This window comes from Pan paniscus, chromosome 1 (genome assembly GCF_029289425.2).
Source record: "Pan paniscus chromosome 1, NHGRI_mPanPan1-v2.0_pri, whole genome shotgun sequence".
NCBI lineage: Eukaryota > Metazoa > Chordata > Mammalia > Primates > Hominidae > Pan > Pan paniscus.
In genome coordinates this window covers 68,880,726-68,902,036 of record NC_073249.2, presented here as the reverse complement: position 1 = coordinate 68,902,036, position 21,311 = coordinate 68,880,726, and the positions used below count along the sequence as shown (strand labels likewise).

Here is a 21,311-nt window from a genome sequence, read left to right as displayed (position 1 = left end):
AAGCTAAAATATCATACTTTGCTTTGTGACTTGAGAGAAATTTGCTTTCATACATATCCTTAAGGGTAAAATCCTTATCACTCTGTTGTTTTCGGGCATTTTATCTAGACTTAGAATTATCTGGTTGCCATCATGATAAGTATGGACAACATCTAAGTGTATGAAGGAAATGTTCTAAAGTAAAAACAATCCAAGAATTTCTTGAAGCAAATGCACATTCCTTGTTAGTAGTGTTTCAGGAATCTTTTTCATATTTTGCACTAGGCTGCCACCTGATGGCAAAAGTTAAAATTGCATCTTTTGTAACATTCGACGCCTTCATTGCAATTATACAGATTTTTATGTATTCAGCATAGAGCCTCCAAAACTTTTATACATTTGTGTAAGTGTTATGTATTCAATAAATGTTTGATGATTGCTTTGGACCTCAGGGAAATCATATTTATTATTTAACCTTTGTTAGACAGTGATCTTCCTACGATCTGTTTAAAGCTTTGCTTTCTTATGGAGCTATTTTAAGAATCTGTTTTAATTAGTGTTATTAATGAAAAATTTTACTTAAATGTAGTAATTTTCTCTTTTCTCTTTCCCTCTTCTTTCTTCAGAACGAGGTCACTCGGACACTATGGTGTTCTTTTACCTGTGGATTGTCTTTTATATCATCAGTTCCTGCTATACCCTCATCTGGGATCTCAAGATGGACTGGGGTCTCTTCGATAAGAATGCTGGAGAGAACACTTTCCTCCGGGAAGAGATTGTATACCCCCAAAAAGTATGTATAAAGAGTGTGTTTGTTTAAAAGAACAAACTTAGGTATACCACTAGCTAATCCTGTTGCAGTACAGACCCAACCTCTAATTATATTACTCTAATATAATTAGAAAAACAATTAACAAAAATATATTAGATGTTTACTATATGCTAGGTACTATAGGAAATCAAAACAAAGTAAAATTCTCATTCTCAAGGAAAGCCATAAACTATGTTCAGATAAGTAAACAAATTGCAATACAATGCGATAAAGACTGGAATAGAAGAATAAATAACTTACTGTAGTTTATGATTTGTTTTTGAACATGGAATGCCCTCAGTCTGAAACACTCTCTCTCGTCTGCTTTGTAAACACCTGTTCCTCCTCTTTAAAAGTCAGTTTAAGTGTTACTTTCTCCAAGAAGCCTTTCTTTATTTTTCCTAGCATAGTCAGCTATTCATCTTAATCTTTTTTTACCCTATATAAACTACCATTATAGCAGTTATCACATTGTATTATAATAATGTGCTTAGGTGTCCATATTCTTCACTTCCCAGCATAATTACTGGTCTATAGTAGACTTAATGTTTCTGGGATGAATGAATAAATACTTGACTAAATGAAAAGTGTCATGAAAAGACAAAGGAGAAGGAGTGGCTGACTCTGCTTGATTGCATCAAGAAGACTTCTCCTTTCATTTATTTCATCTAATATTTGTTAAAATCAAGTGCCATTTCAATCAGAAAACATAGATAATTCTTTAGGAATAATTCTTTAGGAATTATTTTAGGATTTTTTCTATGTATTAATAAAAAGACAAGAGGGGCTGAATTAAAAAGTCAAAAAATCAAAAATATCTATACTCAGATATTTTAGTAAAGGATAAATACCATGATTAGACCTTGAAAGAAATTAAACAATGAACTGGTAATCCTGAATGTGAATGTAAATTCTAATCCCAGCTCTTTCACTAACTAGCTATATAATTGTCTGCAACCAGACTATAGTGGATTCTTGTTTATGAGGTTAAGTATGTTAAACTAGATTATCTCTTGGTCTTTTCCCAGTCTAAAATTCTGTGATGGAGAAGGAAGTGTAGATTAGGTCACTAACATTTTATACTCTATCAGCATGTCACTAGTACCTTAAAATTGTATTTGGAAAAGTGTATGGATGTGTAATATTCAGTTGGTAAGTAGGGAAGGCCATTTTCAGGTGTGAGGAATGGTGAATTCAAAGAATGATATGTAGAGTAACTTCAGATGAACAAATAAAGGGGAAAAGGGGACAGTTGTTGACAGTGATCTTTTTTACCTAAACTATAGCAATACCCCCAATGTGAAAAATTAGAATATATGACCAAGATATTAGACATATTTTTATAAATCTAATTTGAAAAGAAAATTAACAATCAGAGAGTAGATAGGAGCTCAGTTAAAAATGGCCCTTTTGTGCTCACCAAATATGTGTGTTTTATTTTTGTTTACATTGTTCTTGCCCTCTGAGAGCTATAAAACATTTGTTTCTTTTTTTTTTTTTTTTTTTTTTTTGAGACAGAGTCTTGCTCTGTCACCCAGGCTAGAGTGCAGTGGCACGATCTCGGCTCACTGCCAGCTCCACCTCCCAGGTTCACACCATTCTCCTACCTCAGCCTCCCAAGTAGCTAGGACTACGGGCGCCCGCCACCACGTCCGGTTAATTTTTTGTAGTTTTAGTAGAGACGGGGTTTCACCGTGTTAGCCAGGATGGTCTCAATCTCCTGACCTCATGATCCGCCTGCCTCGGCCTCCCAAAACATTTGTTTCTTATTATGATAATTGCTTAGATAAATTGTTTGTATCTTTATATAAATGTTGATCCATTCCCGCTTTTAAATAGTTCTAACATAGTGATTTCTAGGTAATAAAATTAGTGAATATAATTTTTCACTCAGTTTCTTTGTTGTTACATATTTTCATGACTCTAAAAAACAAAATAAATACTTTCCTACATTATAATTTGCAAACTTACAAGAAAGATGTTCTGCTGGATCACCACATTCCTTTAATTTTAAAAAATACTGGCCAGACGTGGTGGCTCACACCTGTAATCCCAGCACTTTGGGAAGCCAGGACAGAAGAATTGCTTGAGTTCCAGACCAGCCTAGGCATCATAGTGTGAGACACTGACTCTACTAAAATAAAATAAAAATAACTGGATGTGGTGGCACACGCCTGTAGCCCCAGCTACTCGGGATGCTGAGGCAGGAGGATCACTTGAGCCCTGGAGTTCAAGACTGCAGTGGGCTATGTTCATGCCACTGTACTCCAGACTGGGCGATGGAGCAAGACCCTGTCTTAAAAAAAAAAACAAAAACAAAAAACTAAAACAAAAGGCAGATAGTTGGAATAAAATTCATCCAGCTTGAAAAGTGTGGAATCCAGTGGAGCTTCATTAAAAATTTAGAACACAGGTATATGAACCTTAAAATCAGTTCTTAGGGATTAACAGTTCTTAAAATCAGTTCTTAGGAATGCATAATATTAAGCACCACATCCCAGGTCCAGGAACAATTTTTGTCATCTTTATATTCACACTTAACTTTGCTGTGTCTCTTGACCTCAAAGATAAGTGTATTCCTCCCGAAAGACTTCCACATTTTTGGTGACATCAGTTTCCACATTGGTCAGTGGTGAATAGCTTAAGACTGACTCTGAAAGGCACATGAAATTGCAGTTCTTCAGTTAAGCCTAATAATAAAGTGAATGTGGATTTACCCAAAAATTGCATTATCACTATATTGTGAGGAAGGAGAGGGAACAGTGAGCCATGTGAATGTGTTAAAATCCTCATAATAATCCTCATTAAATGTATCATAATCATCAGTCAGTGAATAATATCTAAAATTGAGTAATCAAGATATAACACTATACACATATTAGTTTAATACATGGAGGCTAAGTAGAAGAAGTAGCTACAAATTTTGAAAATGTTCGGTCTCTAGGGATGGAAAGAGAAGGTGGCCAGGGGACTTTTTTTTTTTTTTAGAATAGCATTCTCACAATGACTAGCATTACTTTGTTTAAAAATTTTTTAAGTAAAATAAATATTATGGCTTAATACATAGTAGTTCCCCTTCCCAAATATTTCACATTCTTTAAATACATATATTTAAAGAGCTGATTTCCTTGAGATTAATAATGAGCAAATCTATGAATTATATAGTTCTGCTCTATTGGCAATTTGTGTACTTAAGACTTTTGTGTAGCTAAAACTGGACTGGACTCCTAAATCCTGGGTGCTAGTACCTGCAAGTATTACTTGAGCACCGTCTTCCCCATGTAAAAATAGAACATTTCTTAAATTCAACCACGGTTGTGAAATCCAAGCTTAATTTCATTCACATCAAAAAGCAAGGCAAAACTTTCTTCAAATACAGGGTAAGGCAAATGGAGAATAAAAGTACAAATAACACAGTGAATAAATCTGCTAATCTTTTCTGATATTAGCTATTAAGTCTACTGTACGTGTTAGAATGTAATCTCAATCAATCAAGGATCTTAACCAGCTTATATTTCTGGGCCCTAGAAGAAAGCCTGGCATACAGTATGGCAGTGAAACATATTTGTTAATGATTACTCAAATTCAGTAATACTTCATACTGGATATTATACCATTTAAGAAAAAACTAAATTGGTAGAAATCATTCTAAAATATAATGTGTACTTCCCTGCAGAATAAAATACAACTTTCCTCTTGAACCTGTGCTTATTCGTAGGACATGTGTGAGTCTTGTTTGTAGGACATATGCTCATTGGTATGCCTATTTATGAGAAATGTGATAGAAAACATACTCAATTTCTTTATTATTTCTCAGGCCTACTACTACTGTGCCATAATAGAGGATGTGATTCTGCGCTTTGCTTGGACTATCCAAATCTCGATTACCTCTACAACTTTGTTGCCTCATTCTGGGGACATCATTGCTACTGTCTTTGCCCCACTTGAGGTTTTCCGGTAAGCAAACTACTGAAAAGTTTATTAAAGATTCTTTTTAACCTAAAAGACACCCAATACTTACAAATTAGAATTTATTATAACTTGTACTTGAAAACCTTTAATTTTCCAACTTTTCTCAAATTTCTCCTCAGCCTTAGAATTGGAAAACCATGTTGGCCAGGCTGATCTCGAACTCTTGACCTCAGTTGATCCACCCACCTCGGCCTCCCAAAGTGCTGGGATTACAGGCGTGAGCTACTGTGCCCAGCCCAGAGGTTAATTCTTACAAAGTTAAAATAACCATTGATGATGACTTAAAAGCTTCTTTAGAACGGGGTTCCATTGAAAGGATAAGTGGAAATTGGGAGGTAAAATGGCTTAAAACAGAAATCAATCATTTTTTGCAATTTGGCAGTCTGAGTTATTCAGCCCAGCCTTCTCACTGAAAACAATAAAAATGCTAGATAAAATGTGTTTAAATCTGGCCAGGTGCAGTGGCTCACTCCTGTAATCCCAACACTTTGGGAGGCCGAGGCCGGCGGATCACCTGAGGTCAGGAGTTCAAGACCAGCCTGGCCAACATGGTGAAACGCTGTCTCTACTAAAAATACAAAAATTAGCTGGGCATGGTGGTGGGCACCTGTAATCCCAGCTACTCGGGAGGCTGAGGCAGGAGAATCACTTGAATCCAGGAGGCAGAGGTTGCAGTGAGCCAAGACTGCACCATTGCACTCCAACCTGGGCAACAAGAGCAAAACTCCGTCTCAAAAAAAAAAAAGTGTTTAAATATTCTAAAAAAAAATCAGACAAGATAATCCAAAATCTAAATGAAAACAGGAGCCCCAAGATAAACAGAGCACTAACACTACCTTTGCACTATAGAAATTTGCCAAATCTGTAGACTTTGAAATTCACTTGTGACTGCCAATTAAAATTTGTATGCACCTAATAAAATGCCTTAAAATTTTGTAAAGCAAAAGCTGGCGTTGCTACAAGTAAATTTACAATTTCAGATTTTAACATATTTCCTTCAGTGATAGATAAATAAGGGGTCAGTTAATTAATTAAACCTGAATGACATATGTAGAGAACTGCATCCAACTACTAAATACATATTCTTTTAAATACATGTAGAACATTTACCAAAATTAACCTTATACTGTGCCATAAAGGAAGTCTCAACAAATTGCAGGGATTATAATCACAAAAAGATAACTCAAAAGTCCCAAATGTTTAGAAATTAAGCAGTACATGTCTGATAACCCCAGGTCAAAATTGAAATTGTAATGCAAATTTTAAAATATTTTGAGTAACCAGGCGTGATGGTTTATGCCTGTAATCCCAGCATTTTGGAAGGCCAAGGTGGGCAGATCACTTGAACTCAGGGGTTTGACACTGGCCTGGGCAACATGGCAAAACACATCTCTACAAAAAATACAAAAATTAGCTGGGCATGGTGGTGCGCGCCTGTAGTCCCAGGTACTCAGGAGGCTGAGGTGTAAGGGTCACTTGAGCCTGGGAGGCAGAGGTTGCAGTGAGTCAAGATCATGCCACTGCACTCCAGCCTGGGTGACAGAGCAAGACTCCGTCTCAAAAAAAAAAAAAAATTTTTTTTTTGAACAGAATGTAATTGAAAATGTGATAAAAGAAAAATGTAAAATGCAGCTAGGGCCATGCTTACAAGGAAATGTGTAACTTTACATGTATATATCAGAAAAGTATATAGCTCAGGAAATAAGAAAGATTTAAAAAACAGCAAATCCCAAAAGAAAGTAGAAGTAAATATAAAGAACGTAAATTAATGGAACAGAAAACAAACACACAATACAGAAAATTATTAATGATAAAGCCAAACTTAATTTCCTTAAAATGCCAAATACTGTTGATAAAGTACTTAAGACTGATAAAGCAAAAAAGAAAAGGAAGTACAAATTATGAATATCAAAAAACCCAAAGACATTTATTTAAAGAGTAAGACTATCTTACGAGCAACTTTATATCAATAAATTTAAAAATTTAGATGAATGGACAAATTACTGAAAAAGCAGTGTGCCAAAACCAATAAAGAAGAAATAGAAAATCTGTATTAAAGAAATTAAATTCATGTTAAAATACTTTGCACAAAGAAAACGCCAGGCCCAGGAATTCTTTCAAATATTTGAGGAAGAAATATTAACCAATTTTATACAAAACTCTTCCAGAAAAAAAAAGAGCATAAAAGGAAACACTTTCTAGTTTGTTCTCTGCAGCCAGCATAACTTTGATATATAAGCCTACAATGACATTTTAATAAAAACTAATCTGTCTCATGTACACAGTTGTAAAAATCCTGAATGAAATATTAGCATATGAATTCAACAATATATAAAAAGGGTAATACAAATTAGGTTCGTTCTAGGAATGTAAGATTTAACATTCAAAAATCAATCAGGGCCAGGCACGGTGGTTCACACCTGTAATCCCAGCACTTTGGGAGGCTGAGGTGAGTGGATCATTTGAGGTCAGGAGTTCAAGACCAGCCTGGCCAACATGGTGAAACCCCATCTCTACTAAAAATACAAAAATTAGCCGGGAGTAGTGGCGCATGCCTGTAGTCCCAGCTACTCAGGAGGCTGAGTTGGGAGAATTGCTTGAACCCAGGAGGAAGAGGTTGCAGTGAGCCAAGATTGCACCACTGTACTGCAGCCTGGGCAACAGAGGGAGACCCTGTCTCAAAAAAAAAAAAAAAGAAAGAAACCTGTCTCACTTATATTAACAGAATAAAGGGGGAAAAAGAACCTCTATATTTGTAGAAAAGGCCATTGATAAAAGTCAATACCTGTTCATGAAAAAAATGTTTTCTACAAAAACACAATCAAGAACATATTTAACAGTGAACACTATAAACTTTCCCTTGAAATCAGGAATGAGACAAGTGTGTCTGCTGTTCCCACTTTTATTTAATATCATCAAAGTATAGCTAGCGCAATGAGGAAAAAGAACTATCAGAATTGGAAAGGAAAAAATAAAACTATAATTATTCACTGATGACAGTTACACAGAAAATTCAAAATAGTTTACAAATAATTAGATCTAATGTCACAGTTCTGAATACAAGGTCAACATAATATAAATCAGTCATTTTTAAAAACAGTCATAACAACTAGAAAAAGAACATTTTAAAAACCATATCATTTTGAATAGCATCAGAATATATCGGATATATACCTAGGAATAGGTTTAATTAAAGCTGTGTAGACGTGGGAAAATCGACAAGCCAGTTCTGTAATTTATATGGGAATACGAAAGGTCAAGAATGGCCAAGACTATCCTGAAAAGAACAAAGTTAAAAGACTTCTACTGTCAGATATCAAAATTGATTATATAGTTACAGTGAGTAAGACAGTATATGGTGTTGGTGAAAGGATAGACAATCCACTGGAACAGAATAGGGAGTACAGAAAGAAATCCACTCGTGCATACCTTGATACTTCTTGATTTATGACAAAGGTGGCTACATAACAGTGGAAAAAGAGGGCCTTTAATAAATGATATTGAGTCAACTGGATATCCATATGGAAAAAAATGGTTCCCAGCTCCTACTGTATACTGTGTGTGGAATCAATTCCAGGTGGATTGTAGAACTAAGTATGAAGAGTAAATCAATGAACTCTCTGGAAGTTAACATAGGAAAGAACCCTAAAGGTGGTTTTCAGTGTATGGTAATGTATTTCATATTTCTGGATGGTAATTACACAGTGAGTCCCTTTATGATAATTAAGCTGTACATTTTTTATTTGCATACTTTATGTGTGATATACTTCTATTGAAATGCTTATCTTAAAAAAAAAGGCAAATTAGCCAAGAGAAAGAAGGACTAACTTTCAACAGCAACAGTGAAAGTCAGAAATTATTAAAATGAAATCTTTAATGTGCTGAAAGAAAATAACTGCTTACCTAGACTCTGCCCAGTGTAGATATCTTTCACAAATAAGACGATATAAAGATATTTTCAGATAGGTGTATAACATTCGTCTAAGTCAGGATGGACAAACACTGCCTGTTAAAATAAGACAGAAGCTGGAAACGGAAAGAAAACCTGAGAGAGAAAGCATGACTCTGGAATCCACCTGCCATCAGAGCTCTCTCCAGACCAGTGCTCCTTCCCTTCCTCACCTTCCTGAATGCCTCGGCCTGGCACCTGAACTCCCCATCGCTGCTGCCACCTTCCCCCACCCACTTCTTTCTCTTTCATGTGTGCTACTTCATCAATTTTTTAAAAGAAATTCTAGTAAAAAAAGAAAAATACCTCATGACGATTTTCTTTTTAAAATCATTTGCTTACTAATTAAATCAAATGTTCTATCCCATTTAAAACAAACAAAAAAAACACCATCTTTAGATCAGCTTTCTCTCTCCAACTACTGCCCATCTTTTCTGCTGTCCTTTATAGCAAAACTCTTCAAGAGGCATCTGCACTTGCTGTCTCCACTCTCACTTCTCTCCCATTCTTTTTCATTCAAGTATGTATTCCCAATACTCAAACTAAACCACTTTTGTTAATAATCTATAATAATAATATTGTAGTGCCTACTATGTAGCTGACAGCGTTCTAAGCCTTTTACCTTTATTAAATCCTCACAACAATCTTAGGAAGTAGGTGCTGTTATCATGTCTTTTACTGATGACACTGAAGCATAGGTTAAGTAACTCATCCAAGGTCATTACAGCTAGCAAGTGGTAGAGCCATGATTTGAATCTAGACAGTCTCCCAGAGCCTGTGCTTTTAGATCGTACTGCCCATTTTGCTAAATCCCCTGGTCAGTTCTCTGTACTTATTTACCTTACTTTACTTCCCAGCAAAGCACTTTCTTCACTTGACTTCTCAGAAACTACAGTCTCCTGTCTCACTAGCTATTCCTTGTCCACTCCTTTACTGGTTCTTCCTCCTCCCCCCAAACTTTTAAGTGTTAGAGTGTTCCAGGATTTAATCTTCTGCCCTCTTGTCTCCTCTAGTTGTATTATTCCTAAACCTATTATGTGAAATACTGTCTTTATGCTATCTCCAGCCATAAACTTTCCCTTGAACTGCAGACTCTCGTCCACCTCTCTACTGAATTCTCCCATATCTAATGATTAGCTCTAACCTAAGAGGAACAGCCCTGCATCTCTGATCTTAGTAAATGGTGTCACCTTTCCCTTAGACCAAAAACCCTAAGACGACTCACATCGCATGTCAGTAAGTCCTGTCAGCTCCATCTTTATAAATAAATCCTTTGTCTGTCTGCTTCTCATCACTTCTGTTATTACCACCTTTAAGTCACCATCATCTCTTTTCTGGACTGCTGCAACAGCCCTTCTAATTGGTCTGTTTTCAGCTGTTCTTGTCTCCCTTTGATCTCTTCACCATTCAGCAGGACCTTTTTCAAACAAATCACTTTATTCTCCTGTTGTTCTCTCATTGTTCTCCATTAGACCTAAAATTTAAACTATGGGTTATAAGGCCCTCTGTGGGTGGGCCCTCTTCCACCCCTCCATCATTATCTCCTGCTATTTTAACCTCACTTATTCTTAGCCCCCACTGACCTTGCTGTTGTTTCCAACTTGCCTTTTTATACTTGCCATTTTCCTCTGCCTGGGATGCTTTCCTCCAGGATTTTTACATGACTTGCTTCTTTGTATCAGTCAGGTTTTCAATAGCTGCCATGTCTTCAAAGAAGCTTTCCCTAACCAGTCTTAATGATGGCATACTCTATTCCCTTGTCCTGCTTTATTTTCTTCACAGTACTTATCATTAGCCGATTGATTGTTTACTTGCTCATTGTCTGTCTCCACCACTAGAAATTACACCCCATAAGGGCAAAAAGGCTTTGAGTCATTCTGTGCCTTTACTGCCTTATGGCAGACATTCAGTAAATATTTTTCAAATAAGTTGAAAGAATGAGCACTCTAAAACTGCATTCCATAAGTCCCTCCCTTTTTCGTAGTCTAGTCTTGTTTCCCTTACCCCCCCACCACCACCTCCCCACAACACCATCTTTCCCTATTTTAATATTCAAGCCCTTAATTCTTTGTTTTTGTTTCCATGAGTGGAAACTTGATACCCTGGGAGGTTTACAGGTAGCAGAAGTATGTTACAATTTCATGAGTACTTTGATCTACCCCATTTTGCTAAGGCGATTTGTGTGGAACTTCTTCCGCCTGGAGAATGAACATCTGAATAACTGTGGTGAATTCCGTGCTGTGCGGGACATCTCTGTGGCCCCCCTGAACGCAGATGATCAGACTCTCCTAGAACAGATGATGGACCAGGATGATGGGGTACGAAACCGCCAGAAGAATCGGTCATGGAAGTACAACCAGAGCATATCCCTGCGCCGGCCTCGCCTCGCTTCTCAGTATGTATGGCTTCTACTTCTGTGAGGCATATTTCCTTTGAGTTTTAGCATTGGGTAGCATGTAAGCTAAAAAGCTATCAGGTTGAACCAAATGAAATTGCCAATACTCAGCCATTTTTCACCTACAAAAAAACAGTAATAAGCAGCAATTCCATATGATACAGCCTATGACTGTCTAAATGAGCACATAGAGTAAATGTCATCAATGCATAACCTAGTAATTTGGCACTAAAGATCCACTGTCTGGAGGAAAAGGTTGTTGGAGAGTGATTTATTAATACTTGACTCTTCTGTGTGTTGTGTATACAAATAATTTTTATGTTATAAACTTTAGGAATCCTGCCATCTATGCCTTGACCAAATGACTTAATTTCTGTTTTCTGCCCCTCATCTGTAAATTGAAATTAATATGGTTCTTGCTTATAGGGCGGTTAAGTGGATTATATTCATTATTACATAGAACTTGGACCAGTTCCCTCACAGAAAGAGCCTACTAAGAATAAACTATTACTATTTTTATCTTCTTATTAAATACCTACAACAATATTTTTATCAGTCATTGACTACGTATGTTGCTAAAAGTTACCATAAATGTACAGTATATGGTGACTGCATATGAAATTTAGAGACAATAGATAGCACAGTAGATTGGAATGAAGGAGGCTTAGGTTGAAGATGAACGGTTTTCTAAAGGATAAGGGAGTGAATAGACTAGAGACACAGTAAAGAACATAAAGGTAGAAATGAAGTGCAGAAAGAAAAACCATGTGACTAGAATTATAGTAAGAATAATTTTGCTGAATAGATGAAGTATGATTGTAAAAGGCTGAAAATGCAAACTTGATCTTGTAGGCAGGAATGAGTCACAGATAATTTTTTTTTTTTTGAGATGGAGTCTCGCTCTGTTGCCCAGGCTGGAGTGCAGTGGTGCAGTCTCCACTCACTGCAAGCTGCACCTCCTGGGTTCACGCCATTCTCCTGCCTCAGCCTCCCGAGTAGCTGGGACTACAGGCGTCCGCTACCACACGCAGCTAATTTTTTGTGTTTTTGGTAGAGATGGGGTTTCACCATGTTAGCCAGGATGGTCTCGATCTCCTGACCTCGTGATCCGCCCACATTGGCCTCCCAAAGTGCTGGCATTACAGGCATGAGCCACCGCACCCAGCCACGAGTCACAGAGAATTTTTCTGTAGAAGAATGACATTGTGAAAGTAGTATCCTAGGAAGTTTTAATAGCACTGTGTAAGATATATTAGGCAAGGGAAAACTCAAGGCCAGAAAGCCAGATGAAAAGCTATGCAGTACTTCAATGTATGGGGCAGTGAAAATTCAGATCAGGATGCTTACTGTTGGACCAGAAGGAACATAAGGAGATGTTTTGAAGGAAGTAAGAAACAGGAGGTAGTATCAGTAACTCATTGGATATAGAGGAGTAGAGTAGAACCTGCTGAACTTTAAATAGAGATTTGGAAGTTCTCTGAAGAAGGCAGAGAAAAGCAGAGAGCAGGGAACTGAGTCTTAATCCCTGGCTCAACCATAGTAGCCAGGGAACAAACACAGACCAGAGAAAAAAAGAAAATAAACAAAAGAGGCAGGAATAGTCAGGGAGGTAATAGGAAGAGCATCAAAACAAAGCATGGTTGGTGCTGTGATCCCAAGGAAGCAGAGTTTGAAGAAGCTGGGGCAGGGGAGCACTGAGTGGGTCAGTGAGATAAGTGCCACAAAGGGCTGGAAGAAAATGCTGAGTGTGATTGGTGACCTCATTGAGCTCCTGATTTTGAAGTCTAATTATCCTTGTTAGTTACCAGCAGAGGGCAATCTAAACATATACTATTTCTGCTTAAACAAGGGGCTCTTTGGCAATAGATTATTCTGTTCCATGTCAGGTGTTTAACGGAGAAACTCTGGGAAACCAGATTGCACCAAGAGTAAGACATTAGGAATGGAACAGTTGGTGTACAGCGGAGAGTGCAGGGAATCCAAAATAAGATCTGAGTTTCAGTACTGACTTTATCACTCATGCAACCTTTAGCATATCCTTAATGTGTGTGGTTTTTTTGTTTGTTTGTTTGTTTGTTTGAAACAGTATCTCGCTCCGTTGCCCAGGTTGGCTCAATGCAGCAGCACGATCATGACTCACTGCAGCTTCAACCTCCTGGGTTCAAGCACTCCTCCCACCTCAGCCTCCCAAGTAGTTGGCACTACACGCCTGCACCCCTCTGCCCAGCTAATTTTTTATTTTTTATAGAGACAGGGTCTTACTATGTTGCCCAGGCTAGTCTCAAACTCCTAGCCTCAAGAAGTCTTCCCTCCTTGGCCTCCCAAAGTGCTGGGATTACAGGCAAGAGCCACCACACTCAGCCACCTGATTTTATTGTTGGTATTTATAGTGGTAAATGGTTTATGTTGGGCTGAAATGTGCTTCACTGTAATTTCACTGTAACTTTAACAATTTGATCCTATTTGGGCTCTCTCACATAACTTATAATGAGTCTCCTCCCTCTTCTGCATTGTATGTTGTCAACTCTTTGAAGAGAAATAACTGTTATGCCTCTCCTTAGGTCTTCTCTTCTGCTGGCTAACTCTTTTGGTTTCTCATGTATGCCTCAAGTGGTGTTTTATCTCATCCTCATCATCCTTATCACAATTTCTTATATTTGTTTTTTGGAGGTTGGTTTTTTTTTTTTTTTTTTGGAGACATGGTCTCAGTCTGTCACCTAGGCTGGAGTGCAGTGGTGTGATCATACCTTACTGCAGCCTTGAACTCCTGGGCTGAAATGATCCTCCTTCCTCAGCTTCCTGAGTAGCTGGGGCTACAGGTGTGCACTATCATACCTGGCTTTTTTTTTTTTTTTTTTTAAAGACAGGGTCTCACTGTGATGCCCAGACTGGTCTCAAACTCCCGGGCTAAGGCGATCCTCTTATGTCAGCCTCCCAAGGAGCTGGGATTACAGGAACCAGCCAGTTTCTTAAGTTTGTTTAATGCTTTTTTCATCCATGTTCTCACTTGATATGCATACTGTCTCCATGAGGTGAAAGTGGTATTCAGTGAAATAGGTGTTATCATTCCTGCCTTACAGAGATAGAAACGGGCACTCAAAGGGTTAAATAGATGCATCATAAAATCAAAGTCAGGTGGCCAGGTGCAGTGACTCACGCCTGTAATCCTAACACTTTGGGAGGCCAACACGGGCAGATTACCTGAGGTCAGGAGTTTGAGACCAGCCTGGCCAACATGGTGAAAGCCCATCTCTACTAAAAATACAAAACTTTGCCAAGCGTGGTGGCACATGCCTGTAATCCCAGCTACTCAGGAGGCTGAGGCAGGAGAATTGCTTGAGCCTGGGAAATGGAGGTTGCAGTGAGCTGAGATTATGCCACTGCACTCCAGCCTGGTAACAGAGCGAGACTCTGTCTCAAAAAAAAAAAAAAAAAAAAAAAAATCAAAGTCAGTACTCAAACCCAGATCACTACCTTCTGCGTTGCACATACCCTGCCATTGTTCTTGTTACCTTCCTCTGGTTGTGATCTAGTTTCTTAGTGTTTTTCCAATAGTATCTGAAATTGAATAGGAAACTCTAGAATAATCCATCTGGTATAGCAGGTAGCCCCTGTTTAGGATGTATGTTTAATGATGGTAAGACTGGAAATGTGTCTAATACTGTGAAAGTGTTTATATTTGGGTAATGGACTAAGTGCTTTTTGTCCCCCTTGTTACCACTAGATCCAAGGCTCGTGACACTAAGGTATTGATAGAAGACACAGATGATGAAGCTAACACTTGAATTTTCTGAAGTCTAGCTTAACGTCTTTGGTTTTCCTACTCTACAATCCTTTCCTCGACCAACGCAACCTCTAGTACCTTTCCAGCCGAAAACAGGAGAAAACACATAACACATTTTCCGAGCTCTTCCGGATCGGATCCTATGGACTCCAAACAAGCTCACTGTGTTTCTTTTCTTTTCTTCTGGTTTAATTTTAATTTTCTATTTTTAAAACAAATATTTACTTCATTTGCCAATCAGAGGATGTTTTAAGAAACAAAACATAGTATCTTATGGATTGTTTACAATCACAAGGACATAGATACCTATCAGGATGAAAAACAGGCATTGCAAGGACCCTCTGATGGGACGGTACTGAGATATCTCGGCTTCCGCTTAGCCCGGTTTTGACTGGTTGAAACCGGACATTGGTTTTTAAATTTTTTGTCAGTTTATGTGGAGAATTTTTTTCTTTCCTTCATACCCAGCGCAAAGGCACTGGCCGCACTTGCAGGAAAAGTGCAACTTAAAGCAGTACCTTCATTCATGAAGCTACTTTTTAATTTGATGTAACTTTTCTTATTTTGGGAAGGGTTGCTGGGTGGGTGGGAAATATGATGTATTTGTTACACATAGTTTTCTCATTATTTATGAAACTTAACCATACAGAATGATATAACTCCTGTGCAATGAAGGTGATAACAGTAAAAGAAGGCAGGGGAAACTTACGTTGGATGACATTTATGAGGGTCAGTCCCACATACCTCTTTCAGGAGACAACTTGCACCAGTTTGACCTTTTCTTTTCTTTGTTTTTATTTTAAGCCAAAGTTTCATTGCTAACTTCTTAAGTTGCTGCTGCTTTAGAGTCCTGAGCATATCTCTCGTAACAAGGAATCCCACACTTCACACCACCGGCTGAATTTCATGGAAGAGGTTCTGATAATTTTTTTAACTTTTTAAGGAACAGATGTGGAATACACTGGCCCATATTTCAACCTTAACAGCTGAAGCTATGCCTTATTATGCATCCACATGTATGGTCCCTGTAGCGTGACCTTTACTAGCTCTGAATCAGAAGACAGAGCTATTTCAGAGGCTCTGTGTGCCCTCACTAGATAGTTTTTCTTCTGGGTTCAACCACTTTAGCCAGAATTTGATCAAATTAAAAGTCTGTCATGGGGAAACTATATTTTTGAGCGCATGGAACAAATTATACTTCCTCATTCATATTATGTTGATACAAAAGACCTTGGCAGCCATTTCTCCCAGCAGTTTTAAAGGATGAACATTGAATTTCATGCCATCCCATAGAAAACCTGTTTTAAAATTTTAGGAATCTAAACTTGGTCATACATGAAAAGTACACTGCTTAGAAATTATAGACTATTGTGATCTGTCCACAGTGCCCATTGTCACTTCTTTGTCTCATTTCTTCCCTTTGTTCCTTAGTCATCCAAATAAGCCTGAAAACCATAAGAGATATTACTTTATTGAATATGGTTGGCATTAAATTTAGCATTTCATTATCTAACAAAATTAATATAAATTCCAGGACATGGTAAAATGTGTTTTAATAACCCCCAGACCCAGATGAAAATTCCAAAGTCAATACCAGCAGATTCATGAAAGTAAATTTAGTCCTATAATTTTCAGCTTAATTATAAACAAAGGAACAAATAAGTGGAAGGGCAGCTATTACCATTCGCTTAGTCAAAACATTCGGTTACTGCCCTTTAATACACTCCTATCATCAGCACTTCCACCATGTATTACAAGTCTTGACCCATCCGTGTCGTAACTCCAGTAAAAGTTACTGTTACTAGAAAATTTTTATCAATTAACTGACAAATAGTTTCTTTTTAAAGTAGTTTCTTCCATCTTTATTCTGACTAGCTTCCAAAATGTGTTCCCTTTTTGAATCGAGGTTTTTTTGTTTTGTTTTGTTTTCTGAAAAAATCATACAACTTTGTGCTTCTGTTGCTTTTTTGTGTTTTGTTAAGCATGTCCCTTGGCCCAAATGGAAGAGGAAATGTTTAATTAATGCTTTTTAGTTTAAATAAATTGAATCATTTATAATAATCAGTGTTAACAATTTAGTGACCCTTGGTAGGTTAAAGGTTGCATTATTTATACTTGAGATTTTTTTCCCCTAACTATTCTGTTTTTTGTACTTTAAAACTATGGGGGAAATATCACTGGTCTGTCAAGAAACAGCAGTAATTATTACTGAGTTAAATTGAAAAGTCCAGTGGACCAGGCATTTCTTATATAAATAAAATTGGTGGTACTAATGTGTATCCAGAGACATTTGAATTATTAACTTTATTCTTTATTAGTGAATCTCTATGATGGCACACATAAAATCTTACAGTTGACTTCTGCTGTTTGAATTCCCCAGTGTTTTTACATTAATGTATCCTATGGCCAGTTTAGTCTTTCTTCAACTGTTACGATTCTAGGCCCTAATCAGTCTTATTCTTTCACATATGATGCAATGATAGATGTAATCCTTTTCTGAAGTGTTTGTCGGATTGGCATAGTCTATTCAAAAATAAGGCTTATGTAACTTTCAGCTTGCTATGTGACAGAAGTTTAAATGTGTATTTAAGTACACAGCTTTATGTTCCTCTTAAAGCTGTAAAGAGAAAAGAGGGCTTTTCCTCATCAAGAGAGCTTGGGAGACAAAGCATACATTTAATTTTTTTCTTTCAAAAAAGGCAATGTGCACTTTCCTGTCCTAAATTTTATATGCCCTAGCAGTTGCGAATGTTGTGTCCACCTTACAATTTGATTGGAGGCTCCCATACACTGAAACTCTCAATAGAATTCTTAAAAATGAACATCAGCTGGGCGCAGTGGCTCACGTCTGTAATCCCAGCACTTTGGGAGGCTGAGGTGGGCAGATCACGAGCTCAGGAGTTCGAGACCAGCCTGACCAACATGGTGAAACCCCGTCTCTACTAAAAATACAAAAATTAGCTGGGCGTGGTGGCGCATGCCTGTAATCCCAGCTACTCAGGAGACTGAGGCAGGAGAATTGCTTAAACCTGGGAAGCAGAGGTCGCAGTGAGACGAGATCATGCCACTGCACTCCAGCCTGGGCAACAGAGCAAGACTCCATCTCAAAAACAAAAAAAATCACAGACTCATTTTAAAGGAGCAGCAACCTAACCAAATACAAACTTCATTTGATTTTAGGTTTAGAAATTCTAGTTTTATTTTGGAGAATCACTCAGTTTTTAATATCAATTAAAATAGTCCTCAAAGGAATGAAGAGGAAGTCTAAATAAATGAATAAAACTCATTTTTCATTTTATGGTAGTATAGAAAGCATTGATGTGTGTAGAGAAATTAAAAGACAAGAGTGGTTTACTGTCTATGCACAAATGAGTGCCTATATTTAAGGCTGCCTATACCATTACAGTGGCATAATTGGTGATTTCATAGCATAGAGAGAAACAATGAAATCAAAGATTAAATCATTAGGTTACGATGGTCATTTGTAAGATTGGAAAGTAGTCAAAAACCCATGTACAACTTTTTTTCAGTACTCTACCATTAGGCTCCTTAGGCAAGCTGCTTAACTTCCGTCAGAAGCAAAGGTGTGGGAGAACACCATTCACCTCAGTAGTAACTTATAAAAACCGTTTAAAGAAGGAAAATGGGCCCCAGCCCCTAGGATCCCTGACTTCCTGATATTCTAAACATGAGAGTTCTGTGACTTTAACTGAGCTCTTTACCAGAAGTAACGTGTTGATGTATATTATCTTTCCACCATGCTTTGACCAAAGTACATTCACAGTAACTAGAGAAAGCAGATCATCCATTTCTGGATAGGTGAACTACGGCAAGGTAAGAACAGAAAAAAGTAAAGTAGTATTGAGTCATGCAGGTATCAGATTAACAGACATTCATTGAAGATAAGTAAAATAACTTTGGAGATAGCAGAGAAGAGCAAGAAGATGTTGGACGTTGGCAGTAAGCCGCAGCAAGGCAGTTAGGAAAGTACGTGAGCCTGATGACGCGAAGGTGATGCCTCCATCTGTCCGCTTAGTGGTTATTAAATTGCTGGGAAAGACCTGCCTTTATTTTCCTATCATCTTTTCCCCATTACTTTGCATTATTCAGGAAATAATTATTTATTCCCAAATGCAGTTTTCTAAGCAGTGACCACAAAAATTTCTTATTCTAATGAAAATAATTAAGAAAATAACCCTATCTGTGGCATTGTTTTAAAATGTGGGATACATTTGTACTTATCTGGTAAGCAGATTTCAGGTTATTATTGTTTTCTTTTAATGGTTTACATGAAATTTTCCTCTCAAAAAACAAGTACCTCTTACTGTATAACATTTGAGTTTTTAAAATTGAGATAGCTTCTGAGAGAAAAAAAGAAAGTTGAATTTGTAGCTCTCTCAACTACAAAATCACCACACACTTCTCAAATCTAATAGGAATTCAGTGTCATTACAGATACGGTCTCTAGTGACCAGGTGAAGACAATTGAAGCTTTGGTAGAACTTCTGCAAAAGTTAGGTAAAGAAGAATAAATCCAATTTATCAGCTTTGTTCATATTCTTTTTCTGAGTGATCTAAATTTTTCTTGCTTGTGATCATTAGCTAAGACAAGGAGTGTTAAAGGTTTTCTAAATGCAAACACACATACGTTTCTGCATTTCAGAAATCAGTCTTGATAGTAAATCCTACAAACTCTCAACTTTCTGCATTGTATTTTAAGTCTGTACAATGTTAGAGCACATGGTAATGTGGGACAGAGTTGATTATATGATAGCATGAGAAATTTGCACTGGTTGGTGTTACAAACCAATGATCTAACCAGCATACTCACCAAATATGAAAAAGTAAAAACATCTCATTAGGTTTGGAAGAGCCTAAGGTAGTCCATACAGGAAGTTTGCCTGAGAACAGAGAGGAGCCTGTTGATTGGCATGGCTCATGATGCCTTTCTTGTATGAATTATCAAAACTGATACTGAGTTGCCCCTAGAAAACAGCCTTCCAGAATATGTTTGCTTATTTATGGTGGAAGAGAAAGTGAGAACAAGATGAGAGTTTCCCTTAAAGTGAGGAGAATCATTATACAACTTTGCAACTGAAGTATGTTTCCTTGTAGCAAACCTTTGGTTTATTTTATCTTCAAATCAAAGCCACCCTCAGTTTTTTGTATGGTGCCATCAACCTAAGGAGGACAATCAAATAACCTATTGTTTGCCTTGGATTCAGTGTATCTACTAAGTACACAGTCTCGTATACCTTCAAACCAGTTACTTGACTAAACTTCCACCATATTACCTTAGTTCTTCCTATGCCCTTTCCTCTGTGCCACCACAAATCAGAGGGAAAGACTGCAGTACTTCTAGAAAGTTGTGGACTTCTAAGAAAGAGCCAGGCTTCCATCTCACTATCCCTTGATCATTATCTCTGAAGTCCCTACCTGCACTTCCCTGATTGCCCTGTAACAACACCAGCATGGTGGGAATTGGGGGGAAAGATTGTGGAAAATCCCTAAAGGGTCATTGTTCATGACGTTATTTTGAATTGTAAAATTGTGAGCCACTCACATTTCAATTACAAAAAGAACAGAACTCTTAGTCACGTTGTGAAGATTAATTTCTTGCCATTTTCTGGATTGGCACAGAAGCTTGTATCAATGAAGAGTATTTAGGAGGGGAATAGGGTGAAAATTGTATTTTTCTGTTCAAACTCTCTCCTTCTGTTTGTGTTTCCTTCACCCCTCTCCCTCCACCACACTGTGTTGGTCAAATGATACTATTCTATGAAACCCTGAGCTATAGTTGTCAAAAGTAACTATGGATTGTGATTAGTCCTCTGTGGGTGCTTCCTTCCCTCTTTTTTCTCCCTCACTCTCTTTCTCAGTCTCCACTCTGGTAAATGGAAAAGGTGATGTCGAAGAATTGATGCTTGCTTGGACTCATGTTGTATCTGTGACTATGCTATTAGCTGTCTCCTTTTTCCTTCCTATATGGGTAGAATTCTTATGACTTATGAAGTTCCCTTCTTGATAAGTAGGTTAAATGCACAATGTGGTACTGTTTTATAGTTTCTAGATGGTTGTATAAAGCAAAAAGTTAATGTGGTTATGTGTTTTTAAAGAAAATAAGTGATTGGTTACTAAACTCTGTCCTTTTTTCATTATTACAAGTTCTCTCTGTTTTCCAACAGTTTGCTGACTCCTTTGTCGCTGGTGAATGGTTTGTGTGACTGTTTTTCTCTCTTGGTTTCTTGAATTCCTGAACATAGTTCCCCTTAGGACTAATTTTCATATGGGGTTAGGGCAAACAGACTACAGTGGTGAAATTTTTAAACTATCCTACTAAGTTAAAAGAAGTTTAAATGGCCTTTTATCTTCAGGTAATATATGAGGTGTGACTCTAAAGCAATGGGATTGTTGTAACAAG

The 21,311-nt window shown here is 37.5% G+C and overlaps 1 protein-coding gene across 2 annotated transcripts in view; it reads left to right on the top strand.

Moving 5' to 3' along the window:
- XPR1 (xenotropic and polytropic retrovirus receptor 1) overlaps positions 1 to 21,072 on the top strand; it is a 246,563-nt gene extending 225,491 nt beyond the window's left edge. For both annotated transcript variants that reach the window (XM_003824723.4, XM_034941805.3), the window contains 4 exons: positions 606 to 772; positions 4,608 to 4,747; positions 10,885 to 11,106; positions 14,831 to 21,072. In XM_003824723.4, the coding sequence (XP_003824771.1) occupies positions 606 to 772; positions 4,608 to 4,747; positions 10,885 to 11,106; positions 14,831 to 14,891 (590 nt within the window). In that variant the 3' untranslated portion in view covers positions 14,892 to 21,072. The remainder of the gene's footprint in view (positions 1 to 605; positions 773 to 4,607; positions 4,748 to 10,884; positions 11,107 to 14,830) is intronic.
- The last annotated feature ends 239 nt before the right edge of the window (positions 21,073 to 21,311 follow it).